At 35.7% G+C, this 15,311-nt stretch overlaps 1 protein-coding gene across 3 annotated transcripts; it reads right to left on the bottom strand.

Moving 5' to 3' along the window:
* Positions 1-2,949: 2,949 nt before the first annotated feature.
* Positions 2,950-15,288, bottom strand: LOC139982085 (uncharacterized). 3 transcript variants are annotated; one of them, XM_071994621.1, is made up of 19 exons: positions 14,578-15,288; positions 13,608-13,922; positions 12,252-12,566; positions 11,169-11,477; positions 10,638-10,757; positions 10,437-10,461; positions 10,297-10,346; positions 10,129-10,153; positions 9,758-9,831; positions 9,361-9,391; positions 8,944-9,008; positions 8,489-8,656; positions 8,116-8,226; positions 7,502-7,665; positions 6,890-7,009; positions 6,392-6,503; positions 6,032-6,113; positions 5,689-5,770; positions 2,950-5,255 (listed from the first exon to the last, which is right to left on the bottom strand). In XM_071994621.1, the coding sequence occupies exons 1-19, from the start codon at positions 14,900-14,902 to the stop codon at positions 5,136-5,138; spliced, it is 2,613 nt and encodes an 870-aa protein (XP_071850722.1). In that variant the 5' UTR covers positions 14,903-15,288; the 3' UTR covers positions 2,950-5,135. The 3 variants fall into 3 exon arrangements, with proteins under 3 accessions (XP_071850722.1, XP_071850721.1, XP_071850723.1); XM_071994620.1 differs by having other exon boundaries at positions 2,951-5,255; positions 6,023-6,113; positions 14,578-15,287; XM_071994622.1 differs by lacking the exons at positions 10,297-10,346; positions 10,437-10,461 and having other exon boundaries at positions 2,951-5,255; positions 6,023-6,113; positions 14,578-15,287.
* Between the last annotated feature and the right edge of the window lie 23 nt (positions 15,289-15,311).

Raw genomic sequence — 15,311 nt, 5'->3', positions numbered from 1 at the left:
AAAGTTATTAAGCGCATTTTCCACCGCCTTTGTGGTTGGATCATATGTGGTGTGAAGTTATTAACCCTTTCCGCCTTGAGGGTTAGATGATATGTGGTGTAAAGTTATTAAACCTTTTTCCCGCCGCTCTGGGTGTGTTGGATCATATGTGGCGTGAAGTTGTTGGATCATATGTGGTGTGAAGTTATTAACCCTTTTCCGCCTTGAGGGTTGGATCATATGTGGTGTAACATTATTAAGCGCTTTTTCCGCGGCCTTGGTGTGTTGGATCATATGTGATGTGAAGTTATTAAACTCTTTTCCGCATTTAGGGTTGGATCATATGTGGTGTAAATTTTTTAAGCGCATTTTCCTCCGCCTTGAAGGTTGGATCATATGTGGTGTGAAGTTATTAAACCCCTTTTCCTCCGCCCTTGAGGGTTGGATCTAATGTGGTGTGAAGCTATTAAACCCCTTTCCCGCCGCTCTTGGTGTGTTGGATCATATGTGGTGTGAAGATATTACACCCTTTCCGCCTTGAGGGCTGGATCATATGTGGTGTAAATTTATCGAACCACTTTTCGCCGCCCTTTGTGGGTTGGATCATATGTAGTGTGAAGCTACTGATTTTATGTTTTCGTCTTACGTATATTTGGATTAAGTATGTGAGTGTTGTAATGGTGGGTGCGATCGGCTCACCTCACCCATTGTACTCTGGCTGGAACTTCGTCAACTAATAATAATTGTATGATAACACTATCAGATTATTGACACTGACAAGGTACAAAGTAACTACACCATTTCAGGCTCTTAATAGTATAGGTAACGTAATAATTTAATTATTAACTAGCAAGATAGTTTACAGCTCTATTTAAATTTTTGCTAAGGTTGTCAAGGGATATATTTTACAAAATGTTATAACTGCTGAATTAAATCAAACTTTAGTGACCATAAAATCAGGAGTACTATACAAAGCATATTCCTGATTATTTCACGTGAACCAGCGGTGTTCAAAAAGGTGTTGGGCGGGGGGATGCCCTCATCATTTCCGTTCATCAGTCACGGAATTGTTTCCAATTCAGCCGGAGATAAATTGGACCAGTACTACGGGTGAAGCCCCTCACCTCCATTTGTTTCAAACCCCAATCAACTAGTTATTATCAAAATGTTACGGTAACGGCTACTGATACGAGAGCTAATTTATAGTCAAAATATGCCTCCAAATGCACCATTTTGACGTTTACATTTTAATATTTTGGGGGAGGACTTCAAAACGTCTATATAGGAGTCGACCTAGACGAACCATGGATCATCCCTCCTAATTTACTCTCCCAAAATCAGTCGGTTGAAATTTTGATTTTTTTGGGGGGGATTTTTATTTAAGGCATAACCTTTTCTGTATAGACTCATATTAAAACCTAAACTAGTGTCTAAAATATACCTCGAAATGCGCCATTTGACTTATATTTGTAATTTGTTTCTGAGGGAAGAACTCCAGACTCCCCATCACATACGGACATTTTCACGACTGCAAGACAGTTCCTATCCTCTGCAAAAATTGATTCAGCATAATCTTGAATTTAGAGCTACTCATAGAGACTATATATAGGCTAAGTAGGCACCAAAATGCACCATTTGATAGGAGGCTGCTTCAATGACCTCGGGGCAGGAGCCCCTCTTTCATAAAATGAGTCATGTGATAACAGATGCGGTTGTCCCAGTGGAACATTCTGAAGGGATGGTATGTGTCACCTTATGATCCAGCTTGGATTATTGGGTTGACTAGCCTTCATTTTATAGATGACACCGCTTTATATATTCAGTGAAATAGTAATGTATGTTATAACTCCGTTAGATGCATTCACTGTGTGTACTCATTACTCACCCTCCCGTCTATCCAGCAATTGTATCTACCGATTAAAGTCCATGTTTCAAGTACTACCATAAATCCGTCGATGTAGTTTTATATGTATGGTAGAGCTAACACGAATGTTCTAGGTCACTCAAATGACGCGTATATGTAGCTATTGAACAGGGCGTTTGACTGACTCTGCATTACTATTGCCTTATCTTTGAAGTCAGACATTCGCCAATATACCACCAAACTTGTAAGGAAGGTTAGTGTTACTATGATGAGGGGGTATGCTAGTAAACCAAACAGTGCGACTTACATACGCATCCTACAAGATGATTTTCATATGGAAGGGTTATATAGCACTGAGATTCTCACGTCCAATGTTGATCATGTAAGCTGACAAGGTTGACGTAGATGGTCAAGAAGCGACGTTCATTAGAGATATCAAAGAAGCCAGAATATGAAACCAGGTTATTAATAACTGTCTAGTTATAAATTGATTCAGAACCCTTTATTGCTCAACCTCTTTAAATAAATCTTCGATTCGTTTGACGGTATTATGGAATGAATACTTTGAAATCATAACAACGGAATAAAGTTTCTATATATAGAGTAATGCGATATACGTTTCATGCTTGATTTAGTCTTTGCTCAAAAGTCAAGACTCTAGTGAGCTTAGTAGTGCAAGCCTAAATCCTGCTGTTGATATTGGTCTTCGAGTGCTCTTTCACTTCTATATAGTATTTGTTTTCGAAACTGTGGAATCCTTAGCTTAGAAGAGCGCGCCCTCGATACCGAATTGGCAATCGTAATATATATGTTATTGCCAACGTTCTAAATAACAGTGACAAACTTCTAGACTAACAGTATCCTTGGTTTAGGGTCATTGGTTAAATCACGTGAAGAGATACAAGATTTGTCTTTTGTATAGTATTATTTACTTGTAATATACTACTGAGAAGTTCCGATAGTTTCCAGTCTGTCGAGGATTATACGTTTGCCTTCAAAAATAACTGAAAATTGTAAGAATTGTTACCACTGACTATTAATTGAGATTTTAACGGGATAAATGTGAAAAAAGACACTAACGAGATAATATGTTCCAGTGAGTTAATACAGTTATTTATCGGCAACCCTTATATAATGTACAAAAGTAGAAGAATCAAGAGGATGTTTCTCACTCACATTGTAGTTCATTTATTTAGGAATAACGCACAAACTTAAAGTTAAAAAGTTAAAAACCGATCTTTTAACAATTGTAATAATTATTGTGTCTACAAAACAAGGGGTGCGGTTGAACTACGATCATTAATATGTTCAATAACATCAACATTTTTATATTCATATTGTTAGAGGGCGCTAAACCCCAAGGTAGCCTGGTTGTTTTGTATCGCTAGCTACACAGGGATACGGCAATAGCTGATCCGATCAAATAGTTTAATAGCGACTAACTTCTGTGGCAATGTGGTTATCTAAAATGAGATAAGATAAGTTAAGTTTAATCTATTTGTGTGCCATAAGTCATTCATTAAAGCGATCGTGCGCTCTCTTGCGTATTTGTCTTATTAATATTAACACTATTCTTTTTTTTTTATCGCAACAAAAGTGGTCAATTAAATCATGAAATAGGCCTACGAAACAAAAAACATACGTTATATGAAATGATTAATACAGAAATTAGAGAGGATTATACCTAAATTACCATAAAAATCCAGACTTTCCCTTAGCAACGGTATATTCGAAAACTGAAATAGGAAGCGTTACAGCAGTAGCACAAATTAAACTAGACAAATAGACCAATCGTGTCGTGGTTTGATAACTAGTTCCATCTAGTACTGTTCATTGCAAACCTGCAACGCCACGAGACTATTAAAGTGACGAATGTATTGTTGACAGGAGCCATCACATTTTTTCCCGGGCGTTTTAAAATCATGTCACTTTCGATACGTTTTGTTGTATGGTATAGGACAAATCTACTTCGATATCTGAAGGTAACTATCCGTGTCAATAAATTAAAACTTTAAATGGGTTTTCTAAAACATGTTATGCCGTAAGTCTCAGTTTTTCATGTTGAAATAATTAAATACATATGTTAACATATGGAGGTGAGACAGTGAGCTGACTAATTACAACATTGCTAATAGAAGGGGATTATAAGATTGATGGATACTTAATCTAATGAATCCAACATCGACACAACTAGAAGAATACATAATTTTATGCTAAATAAGAGTAATCATCGTTTCTGGATACTTCATTCCTGTGTTATGTAAGAAAAATATCGTTCTTCCTTAAATCCAATCCTAACATAATTTCCTTGTCCTAGGTAAATTCAATATTTTATTCATCTTTGTTATTCCCAGGTCCCTGTGTTTTAATGTAACTTATTTAACTATTGTCATATCAATTAATTGTCATCATTGCTTGTTTGTTTAGGTGAATCGTTTACCGCGTCCATCTATTCACACCAGTTCCAAGAACAGAGATTTTGTTAAACAAAGCAAACAAGATACAAAAGATTTTTTTATTATTTGAAAACCTGTCACCCTTTGAGAGCTACAGAAATATGGAATAAATTGCTTGTATAGCCTATCAAGCCTTGTTCGGACTTTCTGTTTCATAATCTCAATAAATTGATATTGTACAATGAAAATAACGAAACTGAATATGTGAATTATAAATGAAACTAATAAAGTGCGAACGATATAAAGAGCTTTGTTTAAGTATTTTATAGGTTCGAGAAATGAAATTGAGGAAGAAAATTATTCGAGTTAACTTACATGCTGTAATTAGACAAGAGCGCAAAGTATACTTCTACCCTGACCTGTTCATTATATATCAGTGCAGTGAGGTAATATGAGGCCTAAATCAAATCACAATGCAACGAGACAAAAACTGCGTTTGCGATACGAGATTAAGACGTTTAATGTTGCTATGAAATCACCGAAAAATGCAAACAAAACCACCATACCACTTAGCCTGATAAACTAGTTTGTATTAACACACAATTAACAGTTATGGACACAACTATATATATAAATTATCTTCGACCCAACTTTCTAGTCGTCTTTCTTAGCTGACAAGGCGCAATTGTCCTGGAGTTATTATGTTTCTTGTTGGAATGTGTACTGGCCTGTAGGTCGCCTTGCAAAACCGCCCTCTACTTCCGCCCTCTGTGACTGGTTGAGCCCGTGTTGAGCGGTGAAAATGTTATAGCTGGCACAGACGTGTCCTGTGATTTAACCGAAGCACAGGCTGCCCTTCTTCTACGAGACCGGATACTGAGAATTCCCTGTACATATTACTGACTCGACTCAGTTTTTTCTTGCTGTTGTGGTCCGCCTTTCATTGGAACATAATGGTCCATTATTCCACTCATAACAGATATCGGTCTGGTCTCCGTCTTGGATGTACTCAAACTCTATTTCAATTAATAACAATAAAAATTGCATAAATATTGATAAATATTGGTGTAGGCATGATGTACACAAAGTGATATGAGTGTAGGAATGATGTACACAGATTGATGTGAGTGCAGGAATGATGTACATACATTAATATGTATGTAGGAATGATGTACACATAATAATATGAGTGTAGGAATGATGTGCACATATTAATATGAGTGTAGAAATGATGTGCACAAATTGATATGATTGTAGACATGATGTACACACATTAATATTGATGTAGGAATGATGTACACAACTCCTTTTGTGTATCAAGGATACTACACAAAATGTTCTCCTCTTTATGGATACTACTTAGATAGCATTAGGGTCTTACTGCTCTCTCCGAGTATGGAAAAGACGGCCATCATGTGTTGTGTTTAAGAATGGATATTAGTGACGAACCTCTGAATAAATCATCCTGAGGTCCGCTACATTTGGTCGAAGAGTGCAGTCTGTTTCCCAACATTGAAACAGGAGCTCCTTACTGTAATCAATAGAAAAGCATGCTATTAAGTTCACAATCATTTTTTTAGAAAACCAACTTAATGTCAGACTCAAACCAATATAAAAAGAAGACTTTTTTATGACCGATCCATCAATTTATACTAGCTTTGACGGATTCCTAAATTTGAAAGAATTATCTCTGTAAATGACTGGAAGGCTCGCGTTATGTCCTTTTTACTTTCTGAAGTATCTGTTAGATTTTTATATTTTGCTACAAGTAAATTAAAGTTACCTTACATACCGATACTCTACTGGCCATGCTTCTATCGGTGAAGGCATGTTGATGTTATCAGTGCTCGTCTCACCAACGAATGGAGACTTTCCTGTAGACCAATCATACACGTGTTAAACGTTACTTGTGTCTGGTATTTGTTTTTCTTATAGACCATGCAGTAAGTATGAGTACGACGACATTTGTATGCGGTATTGGTTTCCTATGGTACACACAGTAAGTATGAGCATGACACAGTTAAAAAATACAGCGAAGTATCCTTATAATCAGTGGGCGATACACATTACAATTAGTTATCATTACACATTACAAAGTACACATTACAGCTAGTTCACATTACACATTACAGTTAGTTCAAAATACAATTACCAGCTGATAACACCTCCCAGATGACTACCGCAATGGACCACATATCACTAGTCCATGAATATTCATTCCGCTGTAAAGCCTCTGGTGGAAGGTTATTGAGGTCAAAATGTTTCTGAAAAATGTAATAAAATAATATTTCTATCTGAAAATGACAGACAAACTTGGTAGATAACACTTTAATAGGGCGAATTGCATAATCTGAAACTGTCGTTACGTGAATACCGTAAACGTAATGACCGTATGGTGTTATAACACCGCCTGAGATAGTAAAGATAACCTGTTAGTATAAACCACCGTGTTGGATGTTATGGTGGTGTTAAGTCAAAAGAAGTGTATAAGATGGTTGTACAACATCAAGTGGATTACACCAATTAAAGTGGGATATAATATGATGGTAGAATACCACATCAAGTAACAGATGACATGGACTATTACGTCATATGATGATAAAGAAAACACATCTTGAATGCACTGTGTAATGTATTGCTATGGTTGTACCTTTGACTTTTTCACCATGACTGTTCTTGCAGCATCTTCAGCCAAACAAAAGTCGTAAATCTTGCAGACGTTGTCGGAGGTCAGGAGGATTTTCTTGGTGCAAAGATCTGGATGAAGAAACTGTCAGCATCAAACAAAACAAGCGTAAGTTTTAATGCGTTTTAGCCTGTTATAGCGTCCGCTAAAAGGCTCTGATTATTTGTATGTGCTTTACCATGCATAGGTACAATTCAGCACATAAATATTGTATGAAGATACCAATGAATATACTTCAACACGTTTTCATAACAATATTTTCAGGTTCACGTGACATTTTCACCATTCTTAAAACGTAGAAATGAACCATTCGGGATAAAGTTACGTACATCGAATTATACATGAACTGGAACTCTCGCTCACAGTAGCATAACGCACCTACCATTGAGGGTCATGTGACGTGATGCCATGTGCTATTAAGATATTATTCAACCCTTTGTCAGTTCGAAAGGAGATAAGCGTTCTGTAGATAACAGAACACCTCTATAATATGCATGAACGGTAAATGTGAGAAAATGTATCGTCTCCTAATTGACATAGTCCGTCCAGATTTATATATATTGAGCAAATACTAACACCGTAAGAATGTATGGCTTCCATTCCTTCCAGAATCCCGAGAATACTTTTGGCTGCCAAGTCTTGATCAATCGGATTAACAGTTTTTCCATCTTTATTCTGCATATTCAGTCGACTATCCAGCGTCTCACAGACAAAATACTCTTGCAATAAGTAAAGGTGAGCTGAAAGATAGAGAAACATGAAAATTGTTTCATCTACGTTCGCCTTTTACATCAATATTTCAACAATTACACGATTTTTTAATACCTTGCAATGCTATTAATATGACAGGAATTAGGGGACTAAGGGGAATAACTAGAAACATTTTAAACAACTTTAGCAGGGCATTGTAAAGCTGTCACCACAGAAGCACGAATCTGTTTAAGCTAACAACCTTCCAAACTTGGTAATGGTGCGTTAGTTCACGGTATAAAACAAATATAATATTTAGTAACATAAATAAACGGTTACTGGGAGATTATGTGGTTGTAGGGTGGGTCGGAAGAGGAGAGTGGCCATCGTCAACATCTCAGAACAGCTCTGTTAGATTGTTTGTCTTTCATCTGGGGAAAATCGTCTCTAATCTTCTTCCAAATATATAATATAAGATCTAAATCATGAAAGATGATTACCTGAATCTATACATATTCCCTCTACCATCGAAATGCTTCGATTAATCGACATTTCGAGTAATCGTCTGACAAAATCATCCCAGTGAATATCCTTCCTTTGAAGAGCTTCATCTAACAAAAAGTAAAGATTTGAAGAAGAATCGTTAGATGGATTAGGGTTAGGGTTGGGTTAAACATACATCTAACCCTAACACTAACCATAATCATCCAAGTGAATAGCCTTCCTTTTAAGAGATTCGTCTGACAAAAATAATACAGATTTGAAAGAAGAATCGTTAGATGAAACAACATGAAGTTATACCTAAGGTAGATAATTAGCAAGAATATCTCTTGTTTGCGAGATCGAGCTGCCTCATTCAGTTAAATAACTTACCGGAAATTGTAGTAATTAATACGCTTTTGGTTACAGCGTTGGATGCTCCTATTGTGCCCATCCATCTGTTGTACAATAGCCCCATCTTCATCTTTAACATCATTCTCATGTTGTTAACGTGGAATATTCGACCAACTGTTGCTGTTTCGGTCACAGCCGAGTAGTACGCTTTGGTTTAATGATTAATCGTTAAAGTTATGTATGCAAATAAAAAAAGATATTCGCAGGAATGTCTATTCATCGACTTACTAAATTAGTCCACGGTTAAAGACATTGGATAGATTAACCTTAATTCAGTCGTTTGATTAGGTGACATCTTCTTATCTAAATTACACATAAATTGAAGGATATGTACGAAAGGAAATTCATTTCCGTGAACACAAGAAAGTATTGTATTAATACAACCATATCACAATCAAGAATATTGTCTATGAATATTCGCGAGAAATACTCACCATGCTCTGGAACATCTGAATATTCAACAACCTCTGGAAAAGTGGGAACTTCCGGTAATGCCAAGCTGTAAAGAAAACCTCCCAACGGTAAGTTCATGATTTGTTTTCATTGATGACATAGCGTCTCATATTGCAGCAGGCAACCTATTTAGCTGTAATATGTTTAGTTTCCGTTAGAGTTAGTTTAGGTTTATTACTCATACGCTAAATACCAGCCGAGATTTTCTATGCAAATCAGACAATGCAGGTCTCTCATATTCTAAAGAATTATTACTGGTCTATGTTTCTGTGTTTATGTTTCATCTGCTTTTCTGTACGAAATAACACTTAGGTTTTGTTGACTACCGTAATCTTCCACTATACAGTACTCAATACATCATGGGTAGTTCATCGTTAACATTCAACTGGGTGGTTTACCTGGGTGGTTTCGGCAACTCTCCAGATGTGGCTGAAAATATCATCAATAAATAATTTGTTAAAACTTTTGTTTCAAATATTATATTATAATGGTTTTGAATGATAGACTCGAATTGATATTTGTCAGCATTGTGGCAATGTGTAATTAATATAGAGTAACGATGATTAATGATATATTATATTAAAGTGTATAGCATCACCTTCATCATCTCCATCATCTTCACAATTACTGTCATCGTCACATATACTCACAGTCGTCCTCATCGACGTCATTGTCAAGTTTCTGTTCTCATCGCCGTCCCAGTCATCACCAGCAACATATTCATCGTCGTCGTTAATATAAGTTAATTGTTTGTACTAATGCAGATACATATCTTGTGAATAAATGAAAATTTACCATCAAAGAATGAACTTCCACGTCCCGTGTGCCGTGACAATCGTCGGTGGTAACCCTCGCCTTCGGCTTCAAGACTACAATGCGAAACAAATTTACACTAGAAATAATAATAATATATTTCATAGATGACAGAGTTATTATAGCTATGATTTACTCAAGCCGTTAAAGTGAATTGTCCGTATTATTACTGTGACTCCATGCTATGATAAATTATCGATATTGGTGCTATTTATTTACATTACTAGTCACTGTTATTTAGCTTAGTTTATCATAACTTGCTACATTTACAATAAATGTGATTACACCAATGCCTACATTTGCATTTAATGTACGTTTCTATAATTGTAATGTATAGCACAACGGTTACTTACTTCATCGCAGGAACGTCAGTCGATGCTATAAAAAGACAGGAAATCGATTATGTTGACGACCAGTTACACTTTAAGAGGTTCGAATCATATCACCATTTTGACAATGTACATACAATAATGTATACTGTATGTTGATTTCTTATCAGCAGGTAGAATGTTAGTACTTGCCTGTATTTATTCGTTTTAGATTCGACTCATTTAGTTGGACATCTTGGTAACTGTTGTTAAAATACAATGAAGAAAATGAAAACTCAGTAAATAAGGTACTGTGCGTTTCTTTAAATCTATAAGAGTAGAATAATACTCACCCATGTGAGAAGAGTGACGCCAAGGCTGTTGGAATATGAAAAATTGAGATTACAATAATGATGTAAAGAACGATAACTTTAATTGAGTAATATTGCATTAATGTCCATATTGAGTTTATACATGACATATGAGCAATGTAAATAATAATGGCAAAAAGCAATGACATTCTCGAAGACAGAGAAAATGCTCATGAAACTTACATAAGTTCTTCTTCAAGAAGTAAATTAGTACGCCCAAGAGAAGCATGATTACTGTTGCTACAAATCCACCAACAATCAACCAGATTAGCGTTAAGTTATCCTCTTTGTTACCTGCTTCACCTGAAATGAACATGTGCAATATTAAAAGAACCTTGAATATCAGTTGCGACAGAAACAAGAAATGTGCTAATTAACTATTGACATATTCTACTTCAAGTCTAACATCTATGAACTGGATGATATTATACAACAATAAACAATATTGTACGTATGACATAATCTTGTGTATAATATTACATCCTTAAAATGCACAAATCTTCACATTTATATATGTCACAATGAATTATACATGCACGTATAACACAATGGTTTGCAATATATTACGCATTCTTAGTTCTATAATGTACTACACAATATTACGCATTTATATACTATACGCTCTAAAATCTAGTATTTTCAAGATCGTTATCGTAACACAGTCAGATTAATGTATGTGTGTCATCTTTAATCCTACCTATCTTTAAGTCTTACCTATTACTACATAGGTTGCGTAGGAACTAACGTCTTTTATCAGTAGCCCTTGCACAACACACGTGACATTTCCTCTCTCTTTCGTTGGTGTGAAGTTGATTGACGTAATAGTATCGTATGTATCGTTAATTTCGCTGTTTGTTGACGTCACGGTAGGTTGTTCTGAATCCATTCCATGGTGACCTGTGAGTATGAGTAAGTTAACCTTTGGCCTGGATCCAACTGACCGACAGACTACGGACACTGACCTGTCACGGCTAACCTCAACTTTACGATGACCATTGATAGTAACAAATACTGATGGCAGAACTGTGAAGAGATCATTTTATAAATGTGATGTCAAATGCGAAATCCCCCACAAGAAAATAAATGTGAGGTCAAAAACAAAATCCCATACAAGAAAATAAAAGTGATGTCAAATAAACAATCCTACAACAAAATATAAAAGTGATGTCAAATTGAAAATACCAGGCTAGAAGAAAAATAAGATGTAAAATACAGAATACCAGGCTAGAAGAAACATGAAAGGAACGAAGAATGTAATCAGACAATATATGATCTGATTATTTGTTTTCATATCTGTTGTTTTCTTTGCAATGAAAAGTTTTGTCTGTATTTAGGCACGTGGACATTAGCTTACCCCAATATGCATAGGCGTAGATTTGGAGGGTGGGGGGGGGGGGGCTGTAACGACTTACTCGAAAAATATAACCAAACTTTTCGCGCTCCGCGCGCGTTCAATATGTTAATATGCGTATCATATAAGCATGCTCTGGTTTTTACATCACTTGACAATATCATACAATAAATTTCAGTGTTATTATTCTTCTATATTGGTTATAATTATTAAGGAAGTCGTTACAATAATAATGATCATAATAATATAAGTTTAACCATTGAAAAACACATTTGCAAATTATTCTTTTTTCAGTATGTGCCCGAAAAATTCTCAGCATATTGCCCGAATTTTCACAAAAATGTTTGGTGGGTTGGGAGGGGGGGGGGGCTGCAGCCCCCGCCTTCTACGCCTATGCTAATATGTACTTTGGCATGTCCAATGGCAACAATGAAAATCGTACTCACCGTACGTATGGTAAATACCGTGTAGTTCAACCTTGCTATCCGGGTAACCGATGGAAACTAAACATGTTATTTGTCCTTTAGACATTGTAGCTGGTATCGACATTTGAGAAGTTGATGTGAAAGTATTTCCTGTTTGTACTGTTACCATTCCATCAGTGACAACATTGGAAAGTTGGCCGTCAATCACCCAAGTAATATTCGACGGGGGTCTTCCTCCTATTGTTTGACAAACCGCGGTTAACATCGTCTCGTATTGTACGGTGACGGTATTTGTAGCATCGATACCGTTAATGGTAAAAGAGATTGTCGGGATCACTGCAAAATGTAACGGAAATATGAACACATAATATAACATTTGTAGGTTGAAAATGACAAAATATACACATATTCGTAGATGTGTTTGACTTGTACGAAATAGCTCTGTCGCAATAACAGTGTTTCCAAGGGTTCATCAACGGTGGACATACATTAGGAAGGTGGGGGGGGGGGGGTGGGGAGAGGATAACATACGGACCAACTTGTTTTATTCGTTCCCGCAATATTTCTAACGTCTGTAACCAAATTTCTAAGATAATTACAATCCGGTTTCATTATACCAACATCGTTGAGTGTTCGATATATCATATATTGAATAATATTCTACACGCACTGAATATATATAGATATATTACTAGATTCACGTTAACCTGATAGACGCCCTCAGATTCAACTGTTTGCTGGTTTGATATCAGTTCATTCTGTTATACAAGATATACAAACAATGAATCATTGTTGGATAAGTTCTTTATATGAGCAATCATAATACCTATGTATGTACCTATATTAATTGTATTGAATAACGTATGGCTAAAAAAAAAAGAACTTGATCTATGGGAATGACGGCACTCCAGCGTAACAATATATTGTTTTTGTATATACACCAGATACATCTATGCATGGTTTCAATGAATATACGTCACACACAGCCTACCTATATTATTGTTTAGAACACCCTTCATCACTGTACCTCTTTAATGTTGTTCATATCTGCTTTACTTGGAGCACCTCTGTGTTTGGCCATCTTTACATTTGTAGTTATGGAAGTAATACATTTTCCATTCATCCTTGTAAAGATTAATTAATGCATAATTAATTAGTTCGGTACTCAAGTTTTGGTCATCCTGACGCATTTGATAACAGTACCAAAAATAATAAATAAACTGACAATTAGCGCATCAGACCGAATCTTTAGCACAAACTAGTAGTTTGAGGTAACATGTATGGAATTGTAGTATGTAAATTATCTTTGAAAATATAGAAAATGAGCTAGGAAATCTGTGGATAGAAGTAAAAGACAAAAAATGTAGTTTTGATTACCGTAGGTATTAATTGTTACATCTACTCGTTGTATTTCAGATGTAAGCTGTTTGCTGATGCACGATACGTTGCTTACCACTTCTGAAGTAGTGAGGGTGTATGATGAGATTGTGTTGAAAGTTCCATTAGGATTAGGAAATATCGACTGAATTCCTGCATAGCTGGGTATGGCTCTGTCATTTATCATCCATGTGAGGTTTGCCACAGGTTTGGCATTCACAGCCTGGCAGACTAACCGACTTGGTTCGTTAGCTGCAATATTCAACAATTCTCGAACCTGATTTTCCGCAGCCGTAATCGATAAACTTGGAGACACTGGAGTGAAATAAATAAAATTTATCATAAATAACATTTCTATCATACCATATTTACATAAATAATCTAAAACTAATTAAAAAACATAAAAACGGCACCCATAGACACATAGCAAGGTATGTGATTAGCAAGTACTGTCTAGCCTAATCAAGGAAATAATCACAATAACATAGTACGTACGATTTGAATTAATGGATGAAACTGTTGACGAACACAATATAGGTCATTAATATCATCAAATGATGTAAAGAATGGTTGTTTTTGTAGACAATTTGGTTAATAATTGTCTTCAACGACTGGGAACCTTTTGAAAAATTGAGCAATTATGATTTGCAAATCGAAATATTTTGGAAATTACTCAAATGAAACAATGTCATAACACCTACGATGTCAGTAGTCCGTGCCGCTATTTAAAGCGGAATAATGTTAACAGCAATAAACGTTCTTTTACATATTTATGTTGACCAAATTGATTAATTTCAAGAGATGTTGACCCTTTGAAGTATTTATAGAAGATATTGCAAAGGTAAGATGCTAACCCAAAAGCGTTTATTGTAATGTAATACCACCAGAAATAAATATTATGTTATTAAGACTCGATTTGTAAATAATGCCCTGAAAAGAATAAAAAGTGGTAAAAATCGATCAACATTACCTTCCACTACTAGTGAATAATTTTGCATCGAGATATACTGCCCGAGATTACAGATACACTGGTAGAAACCATCAAGATCTAAAGTTATAGAGTCGATGACAAGGGAATAATTGCTAAATAAACTCATGATTCCATCAAAAGTATCATTCACCAACAAATGATTAGAATACACCAATTCTGTATTAAACTTCCAGAGTCTGTCATGGCTGATATCGCAGCATCCTTCCAATATTACAGAATTATAAACGTTCACCGTCTTCACTTCAGTAGATGCACAGCATACACACAATATAGACAAACTACAAGCCATCAACAGTGCTTCCATCGTACGAGAATATGAATGGAATCTTGGCGATTAGATCGTTTGATAGATTGGCATTAATAATTCGGTGCAGCAATCTTGACAAAACATTGCACGCTTATTCAATTTAAAACATTTTGAGAAAAACATAGCATATTCTGACAAAACAGACAATAACATGATTCATGCAAGATCAGCTTGTTAATGGCTGTTTGGAAGAAAACATTACAACAATTCTGGACAAATCGGTGACAATCCTTGGAAACCACGTGACTGGTTACTGAATAATGAATTATAAAGTTAATAGTTACAGTACTTGCTGACACCATACAACATTTATACAATGTACACTGACTTTACACGTCTGCTTGGTTCGCGGTATAGTGCTTCACTGCTTGTGCCAAATCTTAATGAAAAAAAAAACTAAAGTGAA

Source organism: Apostichopus japonicus, chromosome 16 (genome assembly GCF_037975245.1).
Source record: "Apostichopus japonicus isolate 1M-3 chromosome 16, ASM3797524v1, whole genome shotgun sequence".
Classification (NCBI taxonomy): Eukaryota; Metazoa; Echinodermata; class Holothuroidea; order Aspidochirotida; family Stichopodidae; genus Apostichopus; species Apostichopus japonicus.
This window is presented reverse-complemented; position numbering and strand designations above follow the sequence as displayed.